The 25,559-nt window shown below is 43.6% G+C and overlaps 1 protein-coding gene across 1 annotated transcript in view; it reads left to right on the forward strand.

Moving 5' to 3' along the window:
• Nucleotides 1-252: 252 nt before the first annotated feature.
• CCBE1 (collagen and calcium binding EGF domains 1) overlaps nucleotides 253-25,559 on the forward strand; it is a gene marked incomplete at its 5' end in the record, with an annotated part of 139,415 nt that continues 114,108 nt past the window's right edge. The window contains 2 exons of the mRNA XM_081929906.1: nucleotides 253-428; nucleotides 637-717. Coding sequence (XP_081786032.1) covers nucleotides 253-428; nucleotides 637-717 — 257 coding nt within the window. The remainder of the gene's footprint in view (nucleotides 429-636; nucleotides 718-25,559) is intronic.

Consider the following 25,559-nt stretch of genomic DNA (forward strand, 5'->3'; position numbering starts at 1 on the left):
TCGCCTCTGGTCGCCCTCTCCCCCCACCCCTCTTTTCTCTCCTCCGCGCCTAGCCAAGCGCCGTCCATTGCATGTCTCTTCCCTCCTCCCGCTGGTCACGCCGCCGGCCCCAGTGACTCGCTCCCGCCGCAGGGGGCACCGCTCGCCTCCGCCTCCCTCCCTCCCTCCTCTCTCTCTCTCTCCGCGCGCCCTCGAGCGCGCCACGCAGCCGGAGAGGTCGGGCGCTGCGCAGGGGAGCCGCGAGGCCGCCCGATGGTGCTGCGGGGCGGCGGCGGAGGTGCCCGGCGCCTTCTGCTGCTGGCGCTGTGGCCGCCGCCGACGTCGCCCAGCGTGCTGCGCCTCTGGCTGCTGCTGCTGCTGGGGCTGCTGCTGCTGGCGGCGCTCGGGCATGCGTGGACCTACCGCGAGGAGCCCGAGGAGAGCGACAGGTGGGTGGGGCGGCGGCTTGGAGGGCCAGGGCGGCGGGGCCGGGTGTGAGGGAAGGGCCTGTTCCGCGTCCCCTCAGCTTGCCTCCTTTCCCGCGCCCCGGCTCCGCGACGGCCGCAGCTGCCCCCGGAGGAGACGTGAAGGGAATTGGACTTTGGACGTCTCTCAGGCGACGGTTTAAGCACGGTCTCTCTCTCTCTCTCCTCGCAGGGAGGTCTGTTCCGAGACCAAAGTGGCCACCACCAAGTACCCGTGCCTCAAGCCCAGCGGGGAGCTCGCCACCTGCTTCAGGTCAGTCCGCGCCGCCGGTCGCCCGAGCGCCTCTTTCAGCCGCCGCGAGGGCGGAGCGAGCGGGGCTGCGCGCGCGTTTGCGCGGGGGTTCCTGAGGCGCTGAGGAGAAAAACGGAGTGGGGGTTCGAGGGCAGAGGCTAGTTGAAGACCTTCCCCCCCAAATATCCCCACACACACATATATCTCACACAGGCACCATACTTCTCTTTCTTAAAAAAAAATTATTATTAAAATAATTCAGCATTAATACACACATATACAAACATATATTTCATACAGTCCTTAAAAATGTTCATACATACCCCCACACAACCCCACAGATACTTCCTTGTCCCATCACCATCCAGCCTACCTTTGTGTTAGACTTCCAATCTACTCGGTTGCAACATCTTTCCACTTCTATTACTTTCTTTCACACACCTTTAACCCAATTTTCTGCTTCTTTTTCTATTACACATTGTTATCCATCTTATTTAGTGTTTCAGTATTTAAAACGGAACTTGTTTATTCTAATAGGAGTTCTGATTTTTCAGGCACCATACTTCTCATTCGTGTGTGTGTGTGTAATATTATCTATATAATATATCTATCTATTAGGGTTGCCATGTTTCAAAAAGTAAAAAGCAGGACGCCGCCGGTTTTTAAGGAAACCACCGAAATTATTGAGCTTTTTTGAGGAAACCCTCCAAAGTTATTGAGGTGGGGTTTTTTTACACAAATGCCAAAGACTTTTTCGACTGACTCGCCTAAAATCCAGGACAAAGCGCCATCTTTCAGAAATCCCCACCCCATGTCAATTCTACCTTTGAAATCCCAGGAATGTCCGGACGTACAGCAGCCATAATATAGATATAAAGGGAATTCCCGGACATATCCAGAATTTCTCCATTGGAAATAGAGTCCGGGGAAAACGTCTGCAAATTGGTAAAAATGTCCAGGGAAACCCGAGCATATGGCAACCCATGTTGGAAGTGTTGGTTTTGGGGGGCAAATTTCCTTAAAAATAGCTCAGAAATTTTAAATTTGCCCCCCCCCCAAGAAAAGCTCAGCAACTTTGCCAAAGAAAAAGCTCAATTTATGTGTCCGGGTTTTCACATTTTGAAATATGGCAACCCTAATCTATCTATCACACAGGAACCATGCTTCTCCCACAACGTGTCTGAGCCCCAGAGGCTTGGGACTATCCCTTGTTTTATTTATATCTTCATTAAAAAGCATTTATTTTTACTGTTTTATTTGTAGACCACTTAATCACAGGTGTCTCTGTGTGTGATGTGCAAGGAAATCAATAGTACAATGAGGTTAAAGGTTAAACTACACAACCAGAATTCACTTAAAATGCCTGCTGAGGTCGGGCATGAAATTAATATATTTCTGCTGAAATCAATATATTAATATGATCGCTTTGTATTAACAAAAGAAGGGAAGTGTCAAGGGGTATGCAAGGATAACACTAAAAATAAATAAAACAGTGATATTAGAACAGAGAAGAATGGGGGGTCAGAAATAGCAGCGTTTGATATTCTGGGTTAGGGAAAGCCTGGGCAAAAAGACAGATCTTCACAGGATGCCTTGTGAACAGAGGCACCTGGGAGACCATGGTGTTTAAAAGCACACCCCTGAGCATGTGCAGAGTGTCATTTTCCTTCCTACGACACTGCCCAGAGAAAGGGAAAGGTGTGTGTGTGTGTGCGCACGCACACACACAAAAAGAGCAAGAGAGAACATGCAGGTGAACAGGTAGCAACAGGAAGAAGTAGCAGGAGCAGAGTTTGATGGGCCTCAAGGGTTGACAGGAGGCTCTTCTGGGCTGTGGGCCTTGGCAGATGCCTAGGGTGCCAAATCGTGGTCTGGTACCCTGGGCTGAGACCCCCCCTCCCATTTGCCAGGTGTCTATCACCTGACACCATAAGGACATCATGTGGTTGACAGGTGCATTGTTCTGCTGGCTTGTCAAAGTGGGGCCACAGGGTATGTGTGCGTGTTTAGGAATCTGTCTTGCCAGGTGGATCCAGTTCCCTACCCCTGAGCTGCCAGCAAGTTCTGTTTCCTCAGCTATTGACGCTTCTGTACATCTCCCTTGCTTGTGGGTTGGTGGCTCTTTCTCTCTCTATGTGAGATAGCATCTCAGGGCAGGGCTCTCTTTGCACCCCGAGACTTCCAGTTGTTCAGCTGTATTATAAAATGTGAAGGGAGCCTTTGCAATTCCATAGGGGGGGCACTTGGAAGAGTTGAGTGTCAAGAAAGAAACCTTGATTGCCCCTGGATCCCTGGCATTTGTCTGGTGCGTGTTTACATACACAAGTTTCCACACTTTAAGCCAGTGTTTACTGCTTCAAATCTGGAGTATATCCCAGAACAACTCTGCTTAGAAATTAATAATTGGACCTAGTATAAGCTCAGTGACAAACCATATACCAGGCAATTTTATATAAGGGGGTTGTTATTTATGGCTTAAATTCCTGCATACGTTTACTGTGATGCTGCAATGGTGCCTTTTTTGATTCTGCAAGTGCAGGCATACAATGCTAACAAGCCTGTTTGCAATACTTTAAATGGTGCTTGTGTGCATAGGCATGAAGGCCGGTCTTCAGTGGTGTGCTGTGAGCATCTGACCACATGTATTTGAGCATGCAACCATAGACAACAATTTACAATGCCCTCACATGCATAGGGGAAAAATTTCTGTAAAGATGAGCAGGGAGACTGCTCTCCTCTTCCCCTGGTTTTCAAACCACATTGTTTATTATTTCTGGTTACAACAGAAGCACAAAAAACCCGGGTGCTACAGAGTAACACATTCAGTAAATAATTAAATAGGTTTGTGAAGTAAGCATGCATACATCCCCTTTCTAAGATTAAATAAGGAGGGTGGTTGTTTGTCCTGTTTTGATAATGCTGATATAAAGAATCAAAGCATGTTGCTGTACACACACTTCTTCTTTTTTTACCCTTTATCCTTAAATATAAGCAAGATTAGGTTTTTGGAGTTTGTTGAATCTTGCTAGCTGCCCTATTGAAGTTTCTGCGCTCTGGTACTGAAATGGTGTTCTTGCAGAAGAAAATGCCTCTGGGATTTCACCCTGAGTGTTTACACAACCCCAGTGCCATTGCTGATACAGGAACCCTTTGGTATCTCTAAGAAATAGTGATGGCTTGTACTGCGGACCTAAACAAACTTATTTGGAAGGAAGGTTGCACTCCTAATATTATTCACCAGGATGCAAGCCCCATTGAAATCACTGTGATTTATTTCTGTCTAGACATGATTAGGATCTGGCTGCAAGTCTCGCTGATTTCCATGAACTTATTTCTCTGAAAGCTCTTCACACATTTTAAAATTTTTTAGTGCGCACCTAAAATGTAAACTCTGAATGCAATAATGATGTGTTTGCAAATGCGTATAATACACGTAACTAAGGAATCAAGATTTTCTGCAGCTCTCAGCAAATTTTGGTTTACCCTGCTAAGTGTGCAAGATAGATGTAGATGTGCTGAGGACCACAGTTTTAGAGTATGTTCATCATTAAAGGTTAGTGCTGGTTTATTGCTCTGATGACCTGCCGTGGTTTGACACTGAAAAACCAGCTGTAGTAGTTTACGGTTTTCCCCCCTGGGATAGAAAGGAATTACTTCTTCCTTCCTGGGCAGAAATGGGTTGGTAGAATAGCCTTTTCAAATACTCTGTCACTACTCAGTTGGTGCAAGGAGATATGGGCTAAGCATTACTTTCTTTCTCAGCCTTTGGGGCAAAACACAGAGAAACCTCTACACTGTCTACAGCAATGCCTAGGCAAATGTTACAGAAGCGAAGCAGTTACAATACTGAATATAATTTGGGAGTGCATTATAATCACTGTGTGGAAAAACTGAATGTGCCCTGAGCGATTGCAACGATCTTGCCTTTTAGTATTGGAGAAATATATATCATATATGGTGCAGTACTTTATGGCGCTTAGTGAATATAATAATATATAATAATAATTTATTATTTATACCCTGCCCATCTGGCTGGGCCTCCCCAGCCACTCTGGGCGGCTTCCATAAAAACCAAAAATACAGTAAAATCACACGTTAAAAACTTCCCTGAACAGGGCTGCCTTAAGATGTCTTCTGAATGTCAGGTAGTTGTTTATCGCTTTGACATCTGCTGGAAGGGCGTTCCACAGGGTGGGCGCCACTACCGAGAAGGCCCTCTGCCTGGTTCCCTGTAGCTTTGCTTCTCGCAATGAGGGAACCGTCAGAAGGCCCTCGGCGCTGGACCTCAGCGTCCGGGCAGAATGATGGGGGTGGAATATGGATGTAAAATTCTGTAACTCACCTGCCACCTGCACTTGTTTGGCTGATGCATGTGGCCCTCCCTGACTCAGAAACTAGAGGCATCATGACCATACTGGTTTGTAGAGAACTGTGCAGTTCTGAAGTTCAACATGCAAGAAGATTTAATGAACTGTGTGACAATGTATGCATAGTTTATAAGCGACTTCTCTGGTTGGGCCGCCTTGCTTTCTTGTGGGAAAGGCTACTTCAATTTATTTGGCAGGGGTGCTGTTAGATTTCCAGTGCCTTGGAACATTGACACATTTTAATAATTTTAGTAACACATTTTAATAATAAAAAGCAAAAGCGTTAAGGAGTGAAAACACATAGCAACGCAGGCTAATGATTTATCCACAAGTCCAATCATTACAGGGTTGTGGAGCCTGTGGACCCTCCAGATGTTGCTGAACTACAAAATCCATAATTGTGTATCATTGACGCTGTTGGTTGAGGAAGATGGGAGTTGTAGTCCAGCAGGGCCAGGGACTGGCTGGACACTGAGGAGTGGTGGCTGGATACTGATGAGTGGGCACTGGGAGAAGGTGGGTTGGAGACCCACTTGGAAGAAGGGGTCAATGAACTGGGGGAACCTATAACAGCCAGGAGACGAGAGTCAGAGGCAAGAGAAGCTGCAGGATTGGAGGGTGAAGAACAGGTGCAGGAGGTGAGAGAGAGAGGTCAGGTTGGTGGAGACTCAAGGGCTTGCACACCTCCTCCTCCTGCCCCCACCTCTCCTGCTCCGCTGTCTCCCTGGTCCAAAAGAGGGCTGAAGTAGAGAAGCAGAAGGCTATATTCAGGTGTAGTCTTCACCTGCTTATGTGCAGCTCAGGTGTGGGAGATCCCTAAGCCAAGGTCAAGGGTGGGGCCTTTCTGTTGTGGCAACTGCCTCATTAGGTGCCCACCTAGGAGTATCTGAGAGATGATGAACTGATGCACATACCTTTTCCTAACTTGTAAGTGTATTTTTGACAATAAAGAGTCAGTTCCTCCCTCTGGATATCCCTTGCCTGACAGCGCTGTGATAAGCAACATTTGGAGAGCCACAGGTTAGCTACCTCTGCCTTTATGACATGCCTTATGGCAGTGAGGAGCCCACTCCGTGTTTTAGTACTTTTGCATCTGTGCAGCACAATCCTATGTGTGTTTACTTGGAAGAAACTTCCACTGACAAAATGATACATGGTAAAATACGGATGACAAATTTCACTTAACATGAAACTTTATTTTGCAATGAAATTGGGAAAAAGATCCACGGAAAGAAAAAGCTCTGCATAACCAAGAAGGGCCACTAATTAAGAGAAGAATGGAAAAGGAAAACCACTTCTTTATTATATAATGGGTGGGCTTTGGGGATCAGGTAAAACAAGTTAATAAAATGTTCACTAAGTGTTGAGAGAGTTTAGATGTATTTGTTATGCAGTTGAATCATTGTCAGAAAGTGTATATACCTGAATCTGTATTTGATTGGGATGTGGTCAGAAGCTTAAAGGACTTCCACATAGGAGATAAACAGAAACCATGATCCTGTAGCATCTTCTTAAAAAATTGTAATTCTTTGTTTGCTGCACTGACTGAGTGTGAAACTTTTGTCACTTTTGTGCTGTGATGGTGATGGTGCTTTGCCAACAGTGCAGTGCCATGTGTGTCTGGTAGAGTCTCTTATTCTGAGATGACCCTAGAAGGATTGTGAGAAATGTCCTGATTGTGGCTCGTGTTATGTGGCTGTCAAAAGTGGTGTTCTCTTGGTGCTAAAGCTCGAGGATAATGTGTTTCTTTGAGACGCAGCGTGTGCCTGAAGAGCAGCTGATTGCATTATACATGTAAACATTTGCTGCAGGCCATCTGAGAAGACGTATGACTGGTTTAATGGTTGCATGCTGTTTATAAAAATTGTTAACTAAATCCAGGCAGACAGCAGTGATTAACATTGGAAAGGGTCTGTCATTTTCCCAAGCTAAGTCCTTTGGCCTCTGTTGATGTTCAGTGTTTAGAGAAAGCTGGATCTGTGTGGCAAAATGAAATTACAGCTCCATATGTTCTTCTGCTGTAGGGTTAGTTATGTGGGGGGAAATTGCTTTAGTTTATATTTTAATGTGAACCTATCCAATTTGCACTTGCTGAAAAAATATGTGAACCAAAACACAGCTATCTTTCAAAACAAGCACCTCTCTGAATTTTGCATTGCAGTTCTCCAGCCAGATAGTATCTACATAAATGCATGTATTAGGGAGAAATGCACATTAAAAAGCAATATATTCGGGGATATTCCTTGCAAAAATGTGCATACTAAAGACTTATTTTTAAAAACCCACAAACTGATGTAAAAATGATATGCAGAGCGGAATTAAATTTCTGTTTAAATTTCTACCCTACCCTTCATCCCAAAGGAGCCCAGAGCAGCAAACATCAAAATGTTAAAACAATACAATTACAAATAAAATAAAAGTGTATTTAAAAACATCTACAAACATGTAAAAACTCTTTAAAAACAATCACATACCCTCATACCTAATTTCAAGGTTGCAAACAGCAGTGTTTTTCAGCCATCAGATACCTGAGTAAGCAGGAAACTTCCCCCCTCCCAATTGCTCCTTATGCTCAACAACGAGGGGGACAGACACAGCTGACACACAAGGGATGGAGCCACCACAGAGAAGGCGCCGTCATGGGTCAATGCCAACTGAGCAGCAGTGACAGGTAGCACCACCAACATGACATATCCTGCTGATCATATGGCCTGAAATGATTGATACTGGGTGAATTGTTCCAGTTACTTGGTCCCAAGGTGAGCAGGTCTTTTTATGCAAGTACCATCACCTGTAATTGGGCTTGGTAGTTCACTGGCAGCCAATGCAGAGTTTTCAGGGCATATTGTCTCATCAGGCTGCCCCCTATTTAACTTTTTTTTTGTGTGCCCTTTATTAGTAAAATTATCTCAAAATGGCTTACATAAAGCACCACCACGGTTAATTAGCAAAAGCCAGCTATCAAAATAAAACGGATAATAAATCTCACTCAGAATCATTAACACCCAGTGGCAAAATTTTGTCAATGCCATCATTAGGCTCAGAGTGGTTTGCAGAAGTTTATCTAAGCACTAATAGTTCTTGTTCTTTGCAGGATAAATGAGGTCAGTGAAAATGGCATTGGAGAAACATTTTTAAAAACAACAACAACAGATTTAACTGGGATGGGTAATTGTGTCTCTTGTGTTCTGCCCAGAAGGCAAGAAGATCTTTACTCCTAGGCTCTGGGAGTGCATCACAAACTGTCATTGGCAACCATTTTTGTAAAATTCAGTTGCAATTCCCGTCCAATGTGATGCACAAAGTATTAAGGCTTTTATGTGCTATGGTGCTTTTGATTAAAAAATGTCCTTCTGACACATTCTGCCCTTTTTATTGCTTCCTATTTATTGCTGTGGGGTTAGTGATGAGTTGTTCCTTAATTTAATTAGTCGGCTTCAGTACCTCAGGGGTATGTGTGTTAATGATGGTTTTCCTGCCGTTATTTTTCCCTAGAACATGGAAGTAAAGAAAAGAGCAATTCATGATATAAAAGGGACAGAAACTGCAAGGAGGAAACCACTAAAAAACATTGCAGGGGACCTTTATTGAATAAGACTTATAAGGATTCTTGACCCTAGAGAAGGGCATTCCTGGGAAATAGAACATATAGCAAGCGTTATGTGTCAAACCACCATTTTAGTTTCCCTTATGTCTGATTGTGGAAAAGCAATGCCTTGATAGTGCTAAAGGCCCTAGTGTACAAGTAGCCAATGTTTTCCTGGGAAGCATCCTAGCAGTGTAAGGACAGATCTTTTCTTCATTGGTACTGCATTATATATAGCACTTGCCAAATTTTAGCAACTGCTTGCAGAATAATGAACATCTTATTTTGATTTATTTTCTCTAGATTTGGAAAAGCTCGTGTTAATGAGGGAAGCGGGAAAGGTTTTTTTTGTAACAAGTTTTGCAAAGGATGACCGGAATGACAATGAACTAGATTTTCAAGTGCTAAAGATTAATGCAAAGGGTCAGGTGATGAAGACCTGCTTTCCTAAATAAAGACCAAGCAAGATATCTTATTACTAACCTCCTCTGCGTAACCTGATCCACTTTCCCCGAAGATAAAGCTTTTAATGCATGAGAGGTACTTTGAATCATAGTGATCGCTCCAGTGGGATTAGCTCTGAGTCAACTGCACAAAAACATATTTAAAAGTCTCTCTCACATTATTTATATACTATGTGTGAATTCATGTTATTAATGTGGGGGAGAAATCAACGAAGGAAGTATTACATTTGGGCTATAGACTGATTTAAGACCGTTCTGTGAAAACGCACAAGTGCTAGTGCAAAGAGCCTCAACACTAGTACACAACAGTGCTACTTATTATTGTTGGCATCCGTCTGTCTCAAGAGACAATGGAGTGTGCCTTCGGGGGTGAAGTCAGACCACTGGAGAATCACAGCGCCTGCTGTGGCTGTAGAGACTGGTAACTTGCAACTGCTACCTCCCACATTGCTTTGGCCAGAAGACCTTCATCTGTCTGTCTGTCTGTCTGTCTATCTATCTATCTATCTATCTATCTATCTATCTATCTATCTATCATCTATCTATCTATCTATCTATCTATCTATCTATCATCTATCTATCTATCATCTATCTATCTATCTATCATCTCTCTCTCTATCTCTATCTCTCTATCTATCTATGGCATTTCAAATTGGTTGTTCACCTTTCCACAAATCCTTATGACACCCATACTTTTTATAGCTGTGGAAGAAACCCATGAATGAGGTACGAATAGGCTTACATTGCTGACAAACTGGATAGTAAACTGTTCATGATGATACTCACTAAAGCGCAACTTAGAAACCATTTTGATCCTGCATGCCTGTGTTTGAGCTACCTACATTTCGCTGGGGCTAAGTCATTCTGTTGGCTCTAGTGGTTTGTGGATAGCAGCCAAAAATCACCATGTGCAAGGAAATTTCAGAGTGATTACATCTGAAAGTATTGCTCTGTATTGTCTCATTTTAGCTTATTGTACAATATGACATGGGGCCTTTCCACATCATCACAATCCCTATCCGTAGAGGTGGGTGGCATTCTACCTACCTCACAGGGACCCTGTGAAATAATTCATTTCTGTCAATGCTTTACAGATAAAGAGCCAAGGACGGTTCAGTGTATCTCTTCCAAGGCCATGAAGCAAAATCCTTGGCTTGTGTTGTGATCTGAATTTGAGTCAAGCCAACATGTGCTATGGTAGTTTTCGAAGGTTTTTTATTATTATTAAAATAACTGTCAAAATTAGTGGTTGACTCTTTGCACATTTGTGAGTAAATGGTGAAGTCTAACTCCCTGCATGTTTTCTGAGAGCTTGAAGTAAGTTGAATTCACATTCTGGTTTGGTTTAGTTTGCATTTTGTTATTGAAAGGCTGCCTTTTATTTTCACAAGAGTACCTAAGAACATCTGTTAAATTATAGTTAAGCTTTTTGGCAGTACCTTTTTATGGAATACATATCTACCTCGTGCTACGTATTTAAGCGGTCTACTTGTTCTTAAGTAAATAAAGTAGCGTGTAAACAACAAGTCTTTTAGCTACATGCATGCAAGATGAGCTTTTGCTACGGGTATCTGCGTAAGACATATATCTTTACTGCTGTGGCTACTGCTACTTTTGACATTTTAGTCTGTCCTCTGTATTGCGTGTAGGGAATGTAATATTACAGTTTCATGGTAACATTAAGCATTTCATAGCTGAAGTTCTCGAAAGAGCGCCTCCAGAATAATAATTTGGTAGGTTGCTACCAAATTAGTAAAAACGTGTCTTTACTGTTCCTTGATTCCCCTCGCTAATTGTAAAGGATTCTTACCATGTTTACAATGAATGGTGCAGATGGGCTCCTACTTTAACTCCTCTCCCTGCAGGAGCAACAAACCATGATTCCCATGATTAGTGTTACTGCTGAACTGAGGATTGTGCTTTATTTCTCTCCATACAAACCGTGACATGAAGCCAAAGTTTGTTCTTGGCATCCCAAATATCTTCTGTGTCAGCAGTAACAAATCATGAACCCCAGTTTGGACATAAAGCTAAATCAGGGATTGTGGTTTGTGTTGCTCGTGGTGTGGGAGGAATGAGTTGCCAGTTTCTGGGGCCATCTCATAGCCTCCCCCGAGAACTTTGATGAGCAGGACAGTGGGAGGAAGAGGCCGTGTGCACTAGAGCTCTCCTGCTCAAGCTTCTGACTTGCAGCCAGGCCCTTCCGCTGAGGCTCTCCCTTTGGACTTTTCGTAGCCCCCTTGCCTTCATTGGCTCAGGGTGAGGAGGTATGGCCACCCAATGCCAGTGTGCTGGTCCCATGGGTGACCCGAGAGGCGAGGTCCAAGTCCGGTCTGTGGTCAAAGGTGCAACGTGGAGGCAGTCCATAGTAGCTGAAGCTGGGTGCAGGGCAGGGAGTCGGGTGAAGTCAGGAACAGGCTTGCAAGCAGGGAGCCAGGGCGGGTCAGGAGCTCAGGCAGGGAAGCAGGACAGGGTTCAGGCAGGAACTAGCAACCAACAATGTTGCTCCCACAACTTGGGACTGGGACTGGCCGGCTTTTATCTGACCCGAGGCATAGGGCAGCCCCGATCCCCTGGTGACTCGCCTCTCCTGGCCTGGAGGCGAGCACTCCTTTTGCGGGAACTTAGTTCCCTTCTCCTCTCTGCCCTGAGCCTCTGCAGCTCAGGAGAGGCTGGAAGGTTACCGGACCCAGAGGCAACCTCAGCTTCCTCTGACGGGGCTGAGAGTGGAGCACCTGCAGGCAATGGGTCCTCCATCACCTCAGGAGCCAGAGCAGACTCAGCTGATGTTTGCACCTGAGGATCCTGCACAGGTGAGGACCCTTCAGGCTCATGCCCCAGCCCCGGCTCAGCTGGTTCTGGAGGTGGGGAATCCTGTGTAGGATGGGATCCCTCAGGTTCAGCATCCGAGTCCGAATCCCAGGCCATCACAGCCAGGGAGGCCACTTCTCTGCCAGATGGAGGGGCAGGGGAGCTCCACAGCATGGACTGAGCTGTCAAGGGTGGAGGAAAGCCAAGGTTGCCTTTCTGAGGTGCACATCAAGAGGCGGCAGCAGGCCAGGCCAGGAATTTTCAGCAAGACAGGTATATATGCAAGTAGCTGAACTGTCCCTACCTCTCTTTAAAAACATGGTGGGTAGGTGGAGCCAATTGCTGGAAAAAACTTCATGCTCTTGTGCAGTCTCTGCTCCTGGTCACAGAATCCTCAACCCTGACCTTGTTTCTGAGCTGCGGTTAGGAAACCTTGAAACGCCTCTCTTGAGTAGGTTTGTTCCTTGCTGCATCTGTGGTGTCTAAGGCTGTCTGGATTAATTCCTGCTCTGGTCTTGTTGCTGAGTTTGCAGCTTTTGTTTGTTGGCTTCTTTATGCATGAGAAAGTGCATGTCTCCTTCATGGGTAGGAACAGGACAGCCTAATTCAAGACGTTCATATTAAAGTGCAAAGCCCTAAATGACTTGGACCTCAATATCTGAAAGACCACCTCCTTCTCTACAGACCCTCTCGGGTTTTAAGATAAGCAGAGGGGGGTCCTCTTGGTACTTCCACCTCTCTCAGCAATTTTGGGGGGATTGGAGAGGGAATTCTCTTCGGCAGCCCTTAAGTTGTGGAATTCCCTCCCCCACAGAGTTGCGTCTGGCATTTTCATTATGCGGTTTTCGTCATATGCTGAAGACATACCTCTTTCACACCTGATATACATATATACATACCACACACACACACACACACACACACACACACACACATATGCATAAATGATTTGAAATTGTTAATATTGGTGTGCCTGGTTTTTTAAATCATTGGGACCTTATGGTGAAGGATGGGAATTAAATTGAAATCATCCTAATCTCCATATTCATAGTAAACCATAAATTTTGGTTTACTGCTGGGGTCATTGAACTTTTTGAGTCCGTGGGCACATTTGCAAACCAACGAAACCTTCCTGGGCACCCCCCACCCCACAACCAAGTAGAGACCGCAACTTATTCTTTTGGCTACAATTCATCAGACACGAGAAGGGGAAGGGTCACATGTAAATCCACAGGTGTCATGTTGCCAATCCCTGGTTTACCATGTGAATGTTGCCTTTGAGTGGTTGGTAAGTAAACAAACAACAATTCAATTCCCCCTGATGAATAGCACTTCAAGTGACCAATTCATAGTATCCCATAGCAAGATCAACCCTGGTATATCTACCGATGAGTTCTGGCCTAGCAAAATATGGCAGTGTATCCCCCAGTTGTATCACAGATGAAAACCAGGGATACAGTTGTAAAAATTTATATTTTTTCCTAATATATTTGTAATGCAGAGAACAAGCAACGCTGACCTTTAAATCAGCAGAGGTCTGGCTATATTGCAAAGAGTAAATGAATACAGCAGATTTTGCTGTGGAGTTCAGAGACCTGAGACTCCTAGAAATAAGAAGCTGGACTGAGGCTACGGTTATTAAAGGAAGATGTTCATTTCAGGGTATTTTCCTTCTTCTCAGTTGCAGACATGCTGGCGTTTCCCCTTCCAGAATTGTCTCTAAATCCTGTGGTGGACCAATCTAGGCTTAGGTTGGAGGATACTGGAATTCTGGTCTGCATCAAGGAATGAACCTGACATACAAATTACAAGCATCTACAAGAATGTGTAACAGTGCTGGGCAGAAACCTTATGGTAGCAATCCCCGGGGGCAGCAGTTCTTTGTATGAGCTGCTGGGTGTGATATGGCAGGCTGCTCTGTATTTATTAAGACATGTATCTATTGCAATCTACATTAGTCCCAAGGTGATAAACACATTTTTAAAAGCAACACCAACAATAAAAGTGCATTACATGAAGCTCATGTACTGTACATATGCATTTGCAGTTGAAACAAGATGAAATCCCTCCCCCCACCGCCATCAGATATTTATAATGCAGTCCTAAGCATGTACAGGGACGCGGGGAATGCTGTGGGTTAAACCACAGAGCCTAGGACTTGCTGATCAGAAGGTCAGCGGTTCGAATCCCCGCGACGGGGTGAGCTCCCGGTCCCTGCTCCTGTGAACCCAGCAGTTCGAAAGCACGTCAAAGTGCAAGTAGATAAATAGGTACCGCTCCAGCGGGAAGGTAAATGGCGTTTCCGTGCGCTGCTCTGGTTCGCCAGAAGCGGCTTAGTCATGACCTGGAAGCTGTATGCTGGCTCCCTCGGCCAATAAAGAGTCGGTCACGACTGGACCTAATGGTCAGGGGTCCCTTTACCTTTACCTTTAAGCATGTACATTCAGAAGTTATTCCATGAAATTCAGTGAGGTTTACTGTCAGGTAAGTGGTTATAGGATTGTAGCCTAGATCATTAGAGTCAAGGGAAGAAGTGACAGCTCTAACAAATCTTGCCAAACAAAAACAAGTAATAAATGAACAATTTTTCAAAATCATTCGCAAAACTTCACCAAGCTTAACCACAATGAATTAATTTTGCCAAAATTAATAGTGGGGACAGGTTAAATGTATGATATGAGGGGTAGAGAAGGCATTCTCTATCAAATGCTAAACTCTCTGAAAAAAGTTCTGAGTCATCCTTTCTGAATCCAGGGTCTTGCAGTTTGTAAGAAGAAGACTCGGTTAAAACTTAATCAGGCAGGACATTTTGTTCAAACAAGCTTTCCTAAATACAGAAGCTGGATACTGTTGGAGACTTATTTTATCTCTACAGTTTTGTATTACAAAGTTTTGATTTGTTCTTAAACTTGTTTGTTGCAAATGCACGCAGGGTCCTCTTTATTTAGCCTTTGGCTGATAATTCCCGGCTCCTTTTTACGCAAGTGTTTCCTTCCTGTGGTAATGATAAGATGTGGGATATATTGCTTTGACTTCTTGTGACCTGCTTATTTGTTCCCATTGCGGCTGGGGGTGGGGTGGAGAGACATGTGAGACAGACAGCCCCCATTTTATCATAAAGCAGCTCATTTGCATTTCCATGAGAAGGCCATTCCTTCTGTAAATATGGGACTTGGAGGCAGACGCAATTCCTACCTGCATTTTAATGCCATATTGTATATGAGCAGAGTTGCCTTGCTCAGCGATAGCCTGAGACATTTGGGCACTTGAAGCAAAATGCCTTGTTACCACCCCTATAATGGGGTAGGCAAATGTGGGAAAGTTTGGGGAGACAGGAGAGGATATATTGTTTATTGATATCCTTCCTAACTTGTGCTAGCAAGTTCTATAACTTAGCAGAGTTTTAACATTCCCCTTTAAATGCACAGCAGGTAGCTGGTTGCAAGCTTGATTAAGCTTCTCAATACAGATTCCTGGTAAGATCCCTTTATTTCCCTCTTAAAACAATAAACATGCCACAATCTTATTTAAGATATATAAAAGTAGTTTACTCACATTATCAGTTCACAGTTGGATCCCTGAAGGCAGACTTAGTTACAGATATATATACATGTGAGTCTATCCTATATGGAGATAATCCCCTTGTCCTCTGTTAGCTGATCATCTCTAGCTAAAAAAGCTGCTGGTTCATCAAAGAGAGGAAGTCAAAAAGAGATAGATGGCTGCATGCCTTGTGCTTTTGTTACCTGCACAGGTAAGGTCACACCCACCACTAGTCACATGCAAGAGGAAGTATGTGCCAGCACAGGAGGAAACAGGAAGTTTTCAACTGGCTGGCCCAAACATCCCCTTGCATGTCCACTCTAGGAAAACAAGGAATGTTGTACTTGACTTCTACTTATGTATCACATCCCACAGCAAATTCCGTAAGGAGGCCTTTTCAGAGTCTTCTCCATTGGGACGGTAGGCAGGGTGAGATGCTTTCTGCATCCCCCCTCCCACCTGGTAGTGGGGCTTTGCCACACTGCTGGGAGGGGTGGAGAGATGACCTCCTCCCCTCTCGCTGACTTGGCATTCTGCAGAGGTTTGTTGCTGTTCCCTTTCTGCCCTTAGAGACTACGGAGACCCGTGACAAAGCTGGATAGTGGAACGGGTGTGTAGCCCTTTGCGGGGGTGCCACTTGAGGCAGGTGCCTCCTCCTGCCTCATGGGTGAGCCGGCACTTAATACTGATTTAAGAATAAAGGAGGCAAACAAACAGAGCCTGGCTTTTCACGTAGTTATGTCGTGCATGCTGTTTCTCAGTGTTCAGAATAAAATATTGCACTATGCTGGCAGCAGTATGATGTAGAGATGGCTAATGATGGATGCGTTGCTTCATTGAAAAACATTTATTAATACTCAATATTAATTTTGTTTTAAATAGGAAAGTATTTTCCAGCCAGACCCTGTGGTTATATGCTGACATATGATATAGTAATAACAGGCAAAACTTTTGTAGTAATACATTTTGGCAAATGATGTGAAAATAAAAGATCCCTTTTTGTTTTCCAAAGGCAACAGCAAAAGCAAGACATGATACAATCTTGTTGTGGGTCCAAGTGCAACAGCAAGGTTCCTTCAGCTAGTTCTACTGCGGTTCTTTAACAGCAGCAGTGTGTTTCTAGTTAAAGCAGATGATATAGCTGTGCTTAGCTCTTTCTGATCTGATGGTTGAGATTCTTCATTTGTTAAGATATGAATTTCAGTACATAACTCCTTTTCCCTCCCTTACTAATTCGCTCAACAACAAGGAATGCTGTGGCATCATTTATCAAAAGTTGGGAGACCTAACTTCCAGTGGCAGTGACTGAACCTTTATTTGCATTGGAAAGTCTACTTAAGTATAAAAGCATACTCCAAAATGATCCGGAATCCCTTTGATTCCATAAATCTCCGGGGGCGTTCCATCCTAAAGGGGGAGACTGGTGCTGCTAGACCAAACTTCACCAGATAATGGCCTGATCATGACATCAGGGCTAATTCGCACCCCATCTTAATATCCAGACCAGCCTCCTCACACCAAATCAAGGGCCCTAGATGGAAGTACAGTAGTACCTTGGTTTAAGAACAGCTTAGTTTATGAACAACTTGGATTAAGAACGCTGCAAACCCGGAAGTAGGTGTTTTGGTTTCTTAACGTTGCCTTGGAATAAGAACATGTTCTACTTCCTGTTGAGCGTGTTCCATTTGTCAATTGAGTCCCCTGCTGCTATGGGAAAGCACGCCTTGGTTTAAGAACACTTTGGTTTAAGAACGGAATTCCGGAACGGATTAAGTTCATAAACCAAGGTACCACTGTAATATAAAGGAAGAGTTGAGCTTTTTGTTAGGAGGTATGGAATAATTAAGAGCTAGAGTTGAGAGTTGGCATAATTTAGTAACCAAGAATGTGAATTGGGATTACCCTGGTTTCAATCTCAGCCCTTGTCTGCAGTCATGACCTACTTGATAGTAATACTTACATGATGTGGTTGTATGATTACTTAGAAACCTTATGTGAAGCACTTGGCATAAGTTTCTACAGTTTCAGAATAATTGGAAGCAACAGTATTGCCTAATACTGGTTTTCTTCTACGGTATTTTATCTGGTGAAAAGAAATTGATTTTTAAAAAGTTTTCCATTGGTTCAGTGATATGGGAAAAGACTCCCTCCGCCATCTTGAAAGTAAATGGGTAGGCTTCTGTTGTGTGTATCTGTGCATAGCACACTAATGGCAGAAAGAAATTGCTTCCACTTGCTTTCCAGAACAGAGCTATGTTAAGTACAGTATATGTATACATCTGTTGAATGCAGTTTCTTACAAACTCCAGTACTTTATGCGGAAAGACTCTTGTGTTTCATTCCTTTCCCAGCCTGTGACCTTTTCCATACAAGGCCTCTGCCCTGCCACTGAAATCCACAATATCTGCAGCATCTTTGAAAACAGGATTTAATATTTGTTCATATACAGGAAATTGCCTGAGTCCTTATCTTAATTATTAAAACATTTGCCGGTAGGGGGATACAGTATTTCAGACCTTTGATTCCAAATATGTAAAGGAAACATTCAGCCCGATAACATCAAGGTAAGACCGTTTATTCAGCAGAAATACACTTGTGCTTTTGTCAGGCGCTAATTGGGGTGCTAACTGAAAAGTACAGTTGTGTAAAGTCTCCTGTAAAAAAAGGAAAAGGAAAAAAAAACCCTTCCGTGGAATGCAGTTGCTCACAAAGTCCAATATACTGAAAGACTGCTGTGCTATGCATTTGAAAAGGATGAAAGTCACTGCAAGGGAGCTGGAACTGGGCTGCTGAACCACAAAGGGCAACATTCTTGCTGCCGTTCGTCCTCAGAAGTTTCTACACCGTTGCAAATTGCCAGAACACCCCTAAAGGATATGCTGAACTGCTCCCCCAGTTTATTTTGTTCTGTGAGCTATACAGATGTAACTCTTAAGTGGGGAACCTACGGCCTAGATGCCAGATTTTTTAAAAAACCTCATTCTGGAAATGAAGGCAGAAAGAAAGCCTACTTTCTTATATGAAAATGTATATTTCCCCTTATCCGTTAATTAATATTTATAAGCCACCTTTCATCAATACGGGGAACGCAGGTGGCGCTGTGGATTAAACCACAGAGCCTAGGACTTGCCGATCAGAAGGTCAGTGGTTCGAATCCCTGCAACGGGGTGAGCTTCCATTGTTCGGTCCCTGCTCCTGCCAACCTAGCAGTTCGAAAGCACGTCATAGTGCATGTAGATAAATAGGTACCGCTTGGGCGGGAAGGTAAACAGTGTTTCCGTGCGCTGCTCTTGTTCACCAGAAGCGGCTTAATCATGCTGACCACATGACCCGGAAGCTGTACGCCGGCCCCCACGGCCAATAAAGCGAGATGAGCGCCGCAATCCCAGAGTCAGCCATGACTGGACCTAATGGTCAGAGGTCCCTTTACATTTACCTTCATCAATACAGATATCATAGCAGAAAATGGAACGCAAAATAAAAACAAGCCAATCAAATAATAATGCAAGTAACACATCTCCTAGTCAGCTTTGCAATTCATTTGCAGGATAACAGAATAAAGCGAGGACTGAATTAGGTCACGATAGAAACATGGTGCAGCTGCTTGTGAAAAAAGGAGCACTCATATTAAAATATCTTTTTTTTTAAAAAAAAAAACCCTTTGGAGTAACTTTAAACGGAAAATAAATTATTTATAAATTATTTATTTACATTTCGCCTAAAAGTCTCCCAGGGAAGAGATTCCACAGCACTTCTGGGCAGCATTTCAATGGCCAACCATTCTGACTGTTTGACGATCAGGAAACATATACTATCTAAATCTGCTTTCCTGGTACTTGAACCTGTCATGTCTTGTCCTTCTCCCAGTGACTATAGTAAACAGCAGTCCCTGACCTGTGGTTCTTTCCCAGATCATTTATAATTTAAGAAACTGGTACAGTTGGGGTGTGTTTGTGTGTGATGTGGTGGTGGGGGGGAAAGAGGCTTAACCCCCCCCAAAATTGATGTATTGTGTACACTATTCTGTATGACAGATGGGTTACCCTGTTGAATTCCAACTGCTGAGCTTGCAAATAAATTGGCAAAATTATATCTGTTGTTCATTGCCAGTAACATCCATTGTGCATGTGATACCGTAGAAGCACATATAGTATCATCTTCAATGTACAAAGTTCACAGACCTGATATATTTTAAAGGTCACTGGCATGCAAAGATAGAATCATTAGTTTATAGGCCACTAAGACACTATCTTGGCAGAAGTAAAGTCAGAAATATTGCAGCTCTTTATTATTCTAAAACACAAGAACATCATCTCTTTCTTGATTTCATAGAACATTCTTAAAAAAAACAACCCAGCAACACCACCCAGCAAAGTTTCATTAAAACATAACCCAACATTTTTGTACTTTGCACTAATCACATAAATGTCTTGGTTACAACAAATGATTCTAGAACAGCAGATACCTTCGTATCAGTTTTGCATCAAAATCATCATCATCATTTATTACTTATATTCTGCCCATCTGACTGAGTTGCTCCAGCCACTCTTGGTGGCTTCCATCATGATAAAAACACAGCAAAGCATCAAACATTAAAAACTTCCCTAAACAGAGTTGCCTTCAGATGTCTTCTAAAAGTCAGATAGTTGTTTATTTCTTTGACACCTGATGGAAGGGTGTTCCACAGTGTGGGCACCACTACTGAGAAGGCCCTCTGCCTGGTTCCCTGTAACTCCACTTCTTGCAGTGAGGGAATCACCAGAAGGCCTTCAGAGGTGGACCTCAGTGTCTGGGTTGGACAGTGGGAGTGGAGATGCTACTTCAGGTATACAGGGATGGGGTCATTTAGGGCTTTAAATGTTAGCATCAACACTTTGAATTGTGCTTGGAAACTACTATTATCTCCCTTTGGCTTCTTTTTTGGTGATGGGTGCTCTCTGTCTCTCCCACCACCCTCTTTTTGGCAATGTATAAGCGGCTACCATACTGCACATATAAAGCACAAACTCTGTTTTGTTTTATGTCTCAGTGATATAGAACATGTGCAGACCTTGGAATCCAGAAGAAGGTTTGATTTACAAACACGAGAAATGCAAATACCATTGTTGGTAGCATGCAGAAACCCTCCAATTACAGCACAGTGGTACCTCGGGTTACATACGCTTCAGGTTACAGACTCTGCTAGCCCAGAAATATTACCTCAGGTTAAGAACTTTGTTTCAGGATGAGAACAGAAATCATGCAGTGGCAGCACGGCAGCTGCAGGAGGCCTAGCTTCAGGTTAAGAACAGTTTCAGGTTAAGAACGGACCTCCAGAACGAATTAAGTACTTAACCCGAGGTACCACTGTATGTTTTTCTGTGCTCCTTGTGGTGACATCTTTTCTTTCACAGCAACCTTCCGTGCACATCAAAACAAGAGTAAGAAGGAACCCAAGGGAGCAAATACAACTGCACAGAATTAGATTTTTTTTGTTTCAATTAGGGATGAAGAGTTGAGCCAAAGGCTTCGCAGAACAGGTATTTTCTGAAAGGAGAGGAGTGAGGTGTGGCACCTTGGACTAGATGACTCTCAGGGGTCCCAACTCTATGATTCTATGATTCTTTGATTGTATGAACTGGTGTTCTAGGAGGAATTCCAGATACAGCAAGTGAAATGGAGATGGATGCCTGATCCACTCCAAGGATTTCCTATGGTAGTGCAACAACAGCTGTTCTTTATAACGCAGCCTAGCCTTTGTAGGTAATATACATTCAGGGAACTAGGAGAAAAACCTGGCACGGGATAATTTAGGGTGGAGGTAAAACAAAACTTTTTAACTTTGCTGGTCATGAAGTCATACCCCCTTCATTTTTGGCTCAGCTTGCAGTGAGGTGAGGAATGAACTTTGTTCGTTGTACCACTCCAAATCCCCCCTTTACCTTCAACGAAAACACTTAAAGAATAAATAAATAAATGAGCACTTGTATTATATATGATATATTCTAGTATAAAAACACTTTGTTGTTGTTGTTTAGTCACTTAGTGGTGTCCGACTCTTCGTGACCCCATGGACCAGAGCACGCAAGGCACCTCTGTCTTCCACTGCCTCCCACAGTTTAGTCAAACTCATGCTGGTAGCTTTGAGAACATTATCCAACCATCTCGTCCTCTGTCGTCCCCTTCTCCTTGTGCCCTCCATCTTTCCCAACATCAGGGTCTTTTCCAGGGAGTCTTCTCTTCTCATGAGGTGGCCAAAGTATTGGAGACTCAGCTTCAGGATCTGTCCTTCCAGTGAGCACTCAGGGCTGATTTCCTTAAGAATGGATAGGTTTGATCTTCTTGCAGTCCATGGGACTCTCAAGAGTCTCCTCCAGCACCATAATTCAAAAGGGGAAAACCATAGCTTTAACTATACGGACTATTACTGGGAAAACCATAGCTTTATCTATACGGACCTTTGTTGGCAAGGTGATGTCTCTGCTTTTTAAGATGCTGTCTAGGTTTGTCATTGCTCTTCTCCCAAGAAGCAGGCGTCTTTTTATTTCGTGGCTGCTGTCACCATTTGCAGTGATCATGGAGCTCAAGAAAGTAAAATCTCTCACTGCCTCCATTTCTTCCCCTTCTATTTGCCAGGAGGTGATGAAAACACTACTCAGGTGTATTTTGTTCTTTCCAGCACTGTGTTCTGCAGGACAGTGTTGGGAGACAAGAAGAAGTACTCTGACTGCCTAGCCAGTGTGGGGAAGCTTGTCTTTCTTGCAGTGTTAAGGCGGATAAGCATTCTCACATTGCCTAGGCAACCAGGTAACTTCCCACTCTTCCAGTATAGTATGCCTTCCTGCTGGACAGCAAAGTGCAGGAAAGAACAAAATTGCTATGTGATCATCATGGTTGTGAACAGCCCCCAAATAATTTAAATTCTTGAAGCAAACTCTTGATTTTTCATCCTAGATACCACTCAAACTCTCCCTTGAATTTTCTGCTGGAAGAGAAATTCAACTCAGTCCTACGGAAGATACAAAAACCTATACTTGACCTCTCAAGGAGGGGGGAGATTTACAAATCACAGTGTAGATTTGGAGTTCTCTTGCAATACAGCATGCATGCATGCCTTTTCCATCCCACTGAAATAATTTTCAAAACAGAGCCTTGTGGCTCCACTAATATCTCGGTGGAATGTTAATGGCTTTAAGATTCCATTAAAGACCCTGTAATTTCCACCATTTAGGCCAGTCATTAAGCAGATTACACCACAATTCCCTAGCAAGAAAATAAAGGTTGCTTTCCGTAGCTTGAGAAGAGAAGAGATGGCAGTATTGTTTCCTACACGGTGATTTGACGAAGCATTTAATTTAGAGATTATTGCCCTTGATGGAGAATGCATTAAAACAACTTACTGTAAATCAAACAGCAAATTGCTGAGGAATAAGTAGTTGCCTACTTGTAACACGACTTAAAAACTGTGCAGATTTACTGAGCGGAGAAAGCAATCTGTTATCCATCAGTACCGCTGCCTGAGGAGGCCTCTTATTTAGAAACAACATGCAGGGAGTGAATATTGCAGAGCAGCCTTCTCCATTGTGCTGGCTGATGGGAAATGCAGTCCAAAGCTTCTGGAGAACACTGGTTTGGGGAAGGTCTCTGTAGAGTTTAGCCTGAGATTATGTGCCTCTTCGGTTGAGGGCAAATTGTGATAGGATGTCAGAGAAGCAGTGAGAGATGCAAGACAGAAATTCTGGAGAAGTGAATAAACAGATGACACGCAGAACCCACACAAGGGAACCGAATCACTCCCTGCTGAAGGTATAGACTGAGAGAAAGAGCCACTGAGCAACGAGTGCCTTTGCCACAGTTGCAGCAATGTTAACACCAGCAACAAAGAAGAAACCTACACTGGGTCAGAGCAAAAGAGCCGGAGTTCAGCAGCCAGGAGTTTGGTAGGCCTTGGCTGTCACCTTTCCCCCTTTCTTGTGAGGAATCCTATTCAGAATAAGGGAATTTCCCTTTAAAAAAGGAAAACGTTGACAGCTATGTTTCTAGGCACAATGGATACTCTCCATGTTGGCTCCATGTTGGAGGGAGATTTAGGCAGTGGCCTAACTCTCCCCCCACATCAATTAGATCAAGACAGAGAGGATTTGATGTGGAGCCATAATCCAGTGGAACACCACATGTTTGGATTGTGCTATAAGTCCCCAAACAAACACTTGAAAAACAGCATCGATATCAATGTCTTGACTGATATAGAGATCCCAAAGATATGAAGCATGCCCAAACCCAGCAACGCTGTGGTTTGGCAGCTCTTTCCTATTCCCTTGATTGAGTAAAGCTGCACCAGAACGCAGAAGGATTTGAGTTTTAGTGAAGAGTTATCACTGTTTGCTTTGGAGAAGGTATTAATTTGCTTAGGGATGTGGGAAAAGCTTTCGCTTTTTTCCACCCCTTTCTACCTTCCCATATGTTTGCATAACATGTTTGGGACACTTATCTGCAAAGGTGGGTGTGCGGGTTTTGCAATGCGGATTCAAATCCACATGCATAGTATTACTACCTGCGGTTGTGAAGGTCCTAGGGTGGGTTACAGCAATGTGAAAATACAGTACTAAGATCAGTTAAAACAATTTGACAGGATAGCAAGATGGGGCTAAAAAACTGAAGATGAAAGCTGATAAGGCATAGGTGCTATGGGTGGGCAGTTCCTGTGTCCAGAAACTAGGTGGACGATCTGTTTTGGGAAGGGTTGCACCTGAAGGAACAGGTTTGTAGTCTGGGAATACTGGATTCTTCCCTGTCGATGGCGTCTCAAGTGGCTTCTGCGACTGCCCAGCTTAGGCTGGTTCACCAACTAAGTCTGCTCCTAAACTCAGGTAGCCTAGTCTCAGTTGTTTTTGATCTGGTGACATCCTGACTGGACTACTATAATGCATTCTACATGAAGCTACCCTTGTAGATGGCCGGGAGTCTGCAGCTAATGTCAAATGTGGCTGCTGAGTTGTGGCAGCCTGATCATGTGTCACTGGTACTGAAAGCACTGTGTTAGCTGTCAGCGAGCCTCCAAGCCCATTCAGTGTGTTAATGTTCACATACAAAGCCCCAAATGGCTTAAGACCCAAGAATCTTAATGACTTACTCTCCCAGTGTCAACCACCTCAGGCCAAACTATCAGCAGGGAAGACCCTGATGGTGGTGGTGCTGCTTCATCTGGCTACTGCCCCGTTGGCATTGACCTGTGTCAGGGCCTTCTATGTGGTGGCTCCCCATTTATGGAATGCTCCCTTGTTTCCTTCATTATTAACTTTAGAAACATTCTTGTTTATCCAGGCATTTGGGGGCACAAACATACTGTTGCTGGCAACATTGAAATTATTAGCTGTGATGGTATGTGAAGTTTTTAGATGTTTCAAATAGATTTTAAATATTCTTAAATATGTTGTTTTTTATCTGTATTGCCTGAATGTTTTTGTTGTTTGCTGCCCAGGTCTACTTTGGGAGGAAGGGTTTGATAGAAATTTACTACCACTACCGCTACTACTACTATCTAATAATAACACAAACATTCAGATCCTTCTCTGTTGTTTTCATTGGGGTCTCATGAATCATCTGAAAGTGCATTTTGGATCACTAGGTGGTCCAACCACTAAATCCACTGGTTAAAGATAAATGCCAAAGGACACTCATTTCTTTCATGTTTGTTCAAAGCAGTCACATTTTGGAAAGGTATAATGTGCTCTCCATCAAATGTATACTGAACAAGTTGCCCTAAACAGGTGTCTGAAGAGAAAATTAAAGATTCTCCCCTCCATCCCAGAACAAAAGCCCCAAATTCATTTTGACTTCAGTGGAGCCAGACTGAATGCCTTAGTCCTTGGACCAATTCCCGTTCTCCATCCTCTCAATATGTCTGACTGTAGCGCAAACAGATGTTTGTTGCGTGTGGTAATTCTGTGCATGTCTATTTTGTTTCTCAACCAACTGGAAAATACAGTATAATTTTAGTTAGATGTATAAACATGATTGTTTTGGTGTATAATATTTCCTGACCTCCATCGGTCACTTATCTTCCCTCAGAGAAAGCATGCGTTTGCTTTCTGCCCTGATGATATGAATTTG

This window comes from Podarcis melisellensis, assembly GCF_964234715.1.
Source record: "Podarcis melisellensis genome assembly, chromosome: 11".
NCBI lineage: Eukaryota > Metazoa > Chordata > Lepidosauria > Squamata > Lacertidae > Podarcis > Podarcis melisellensis.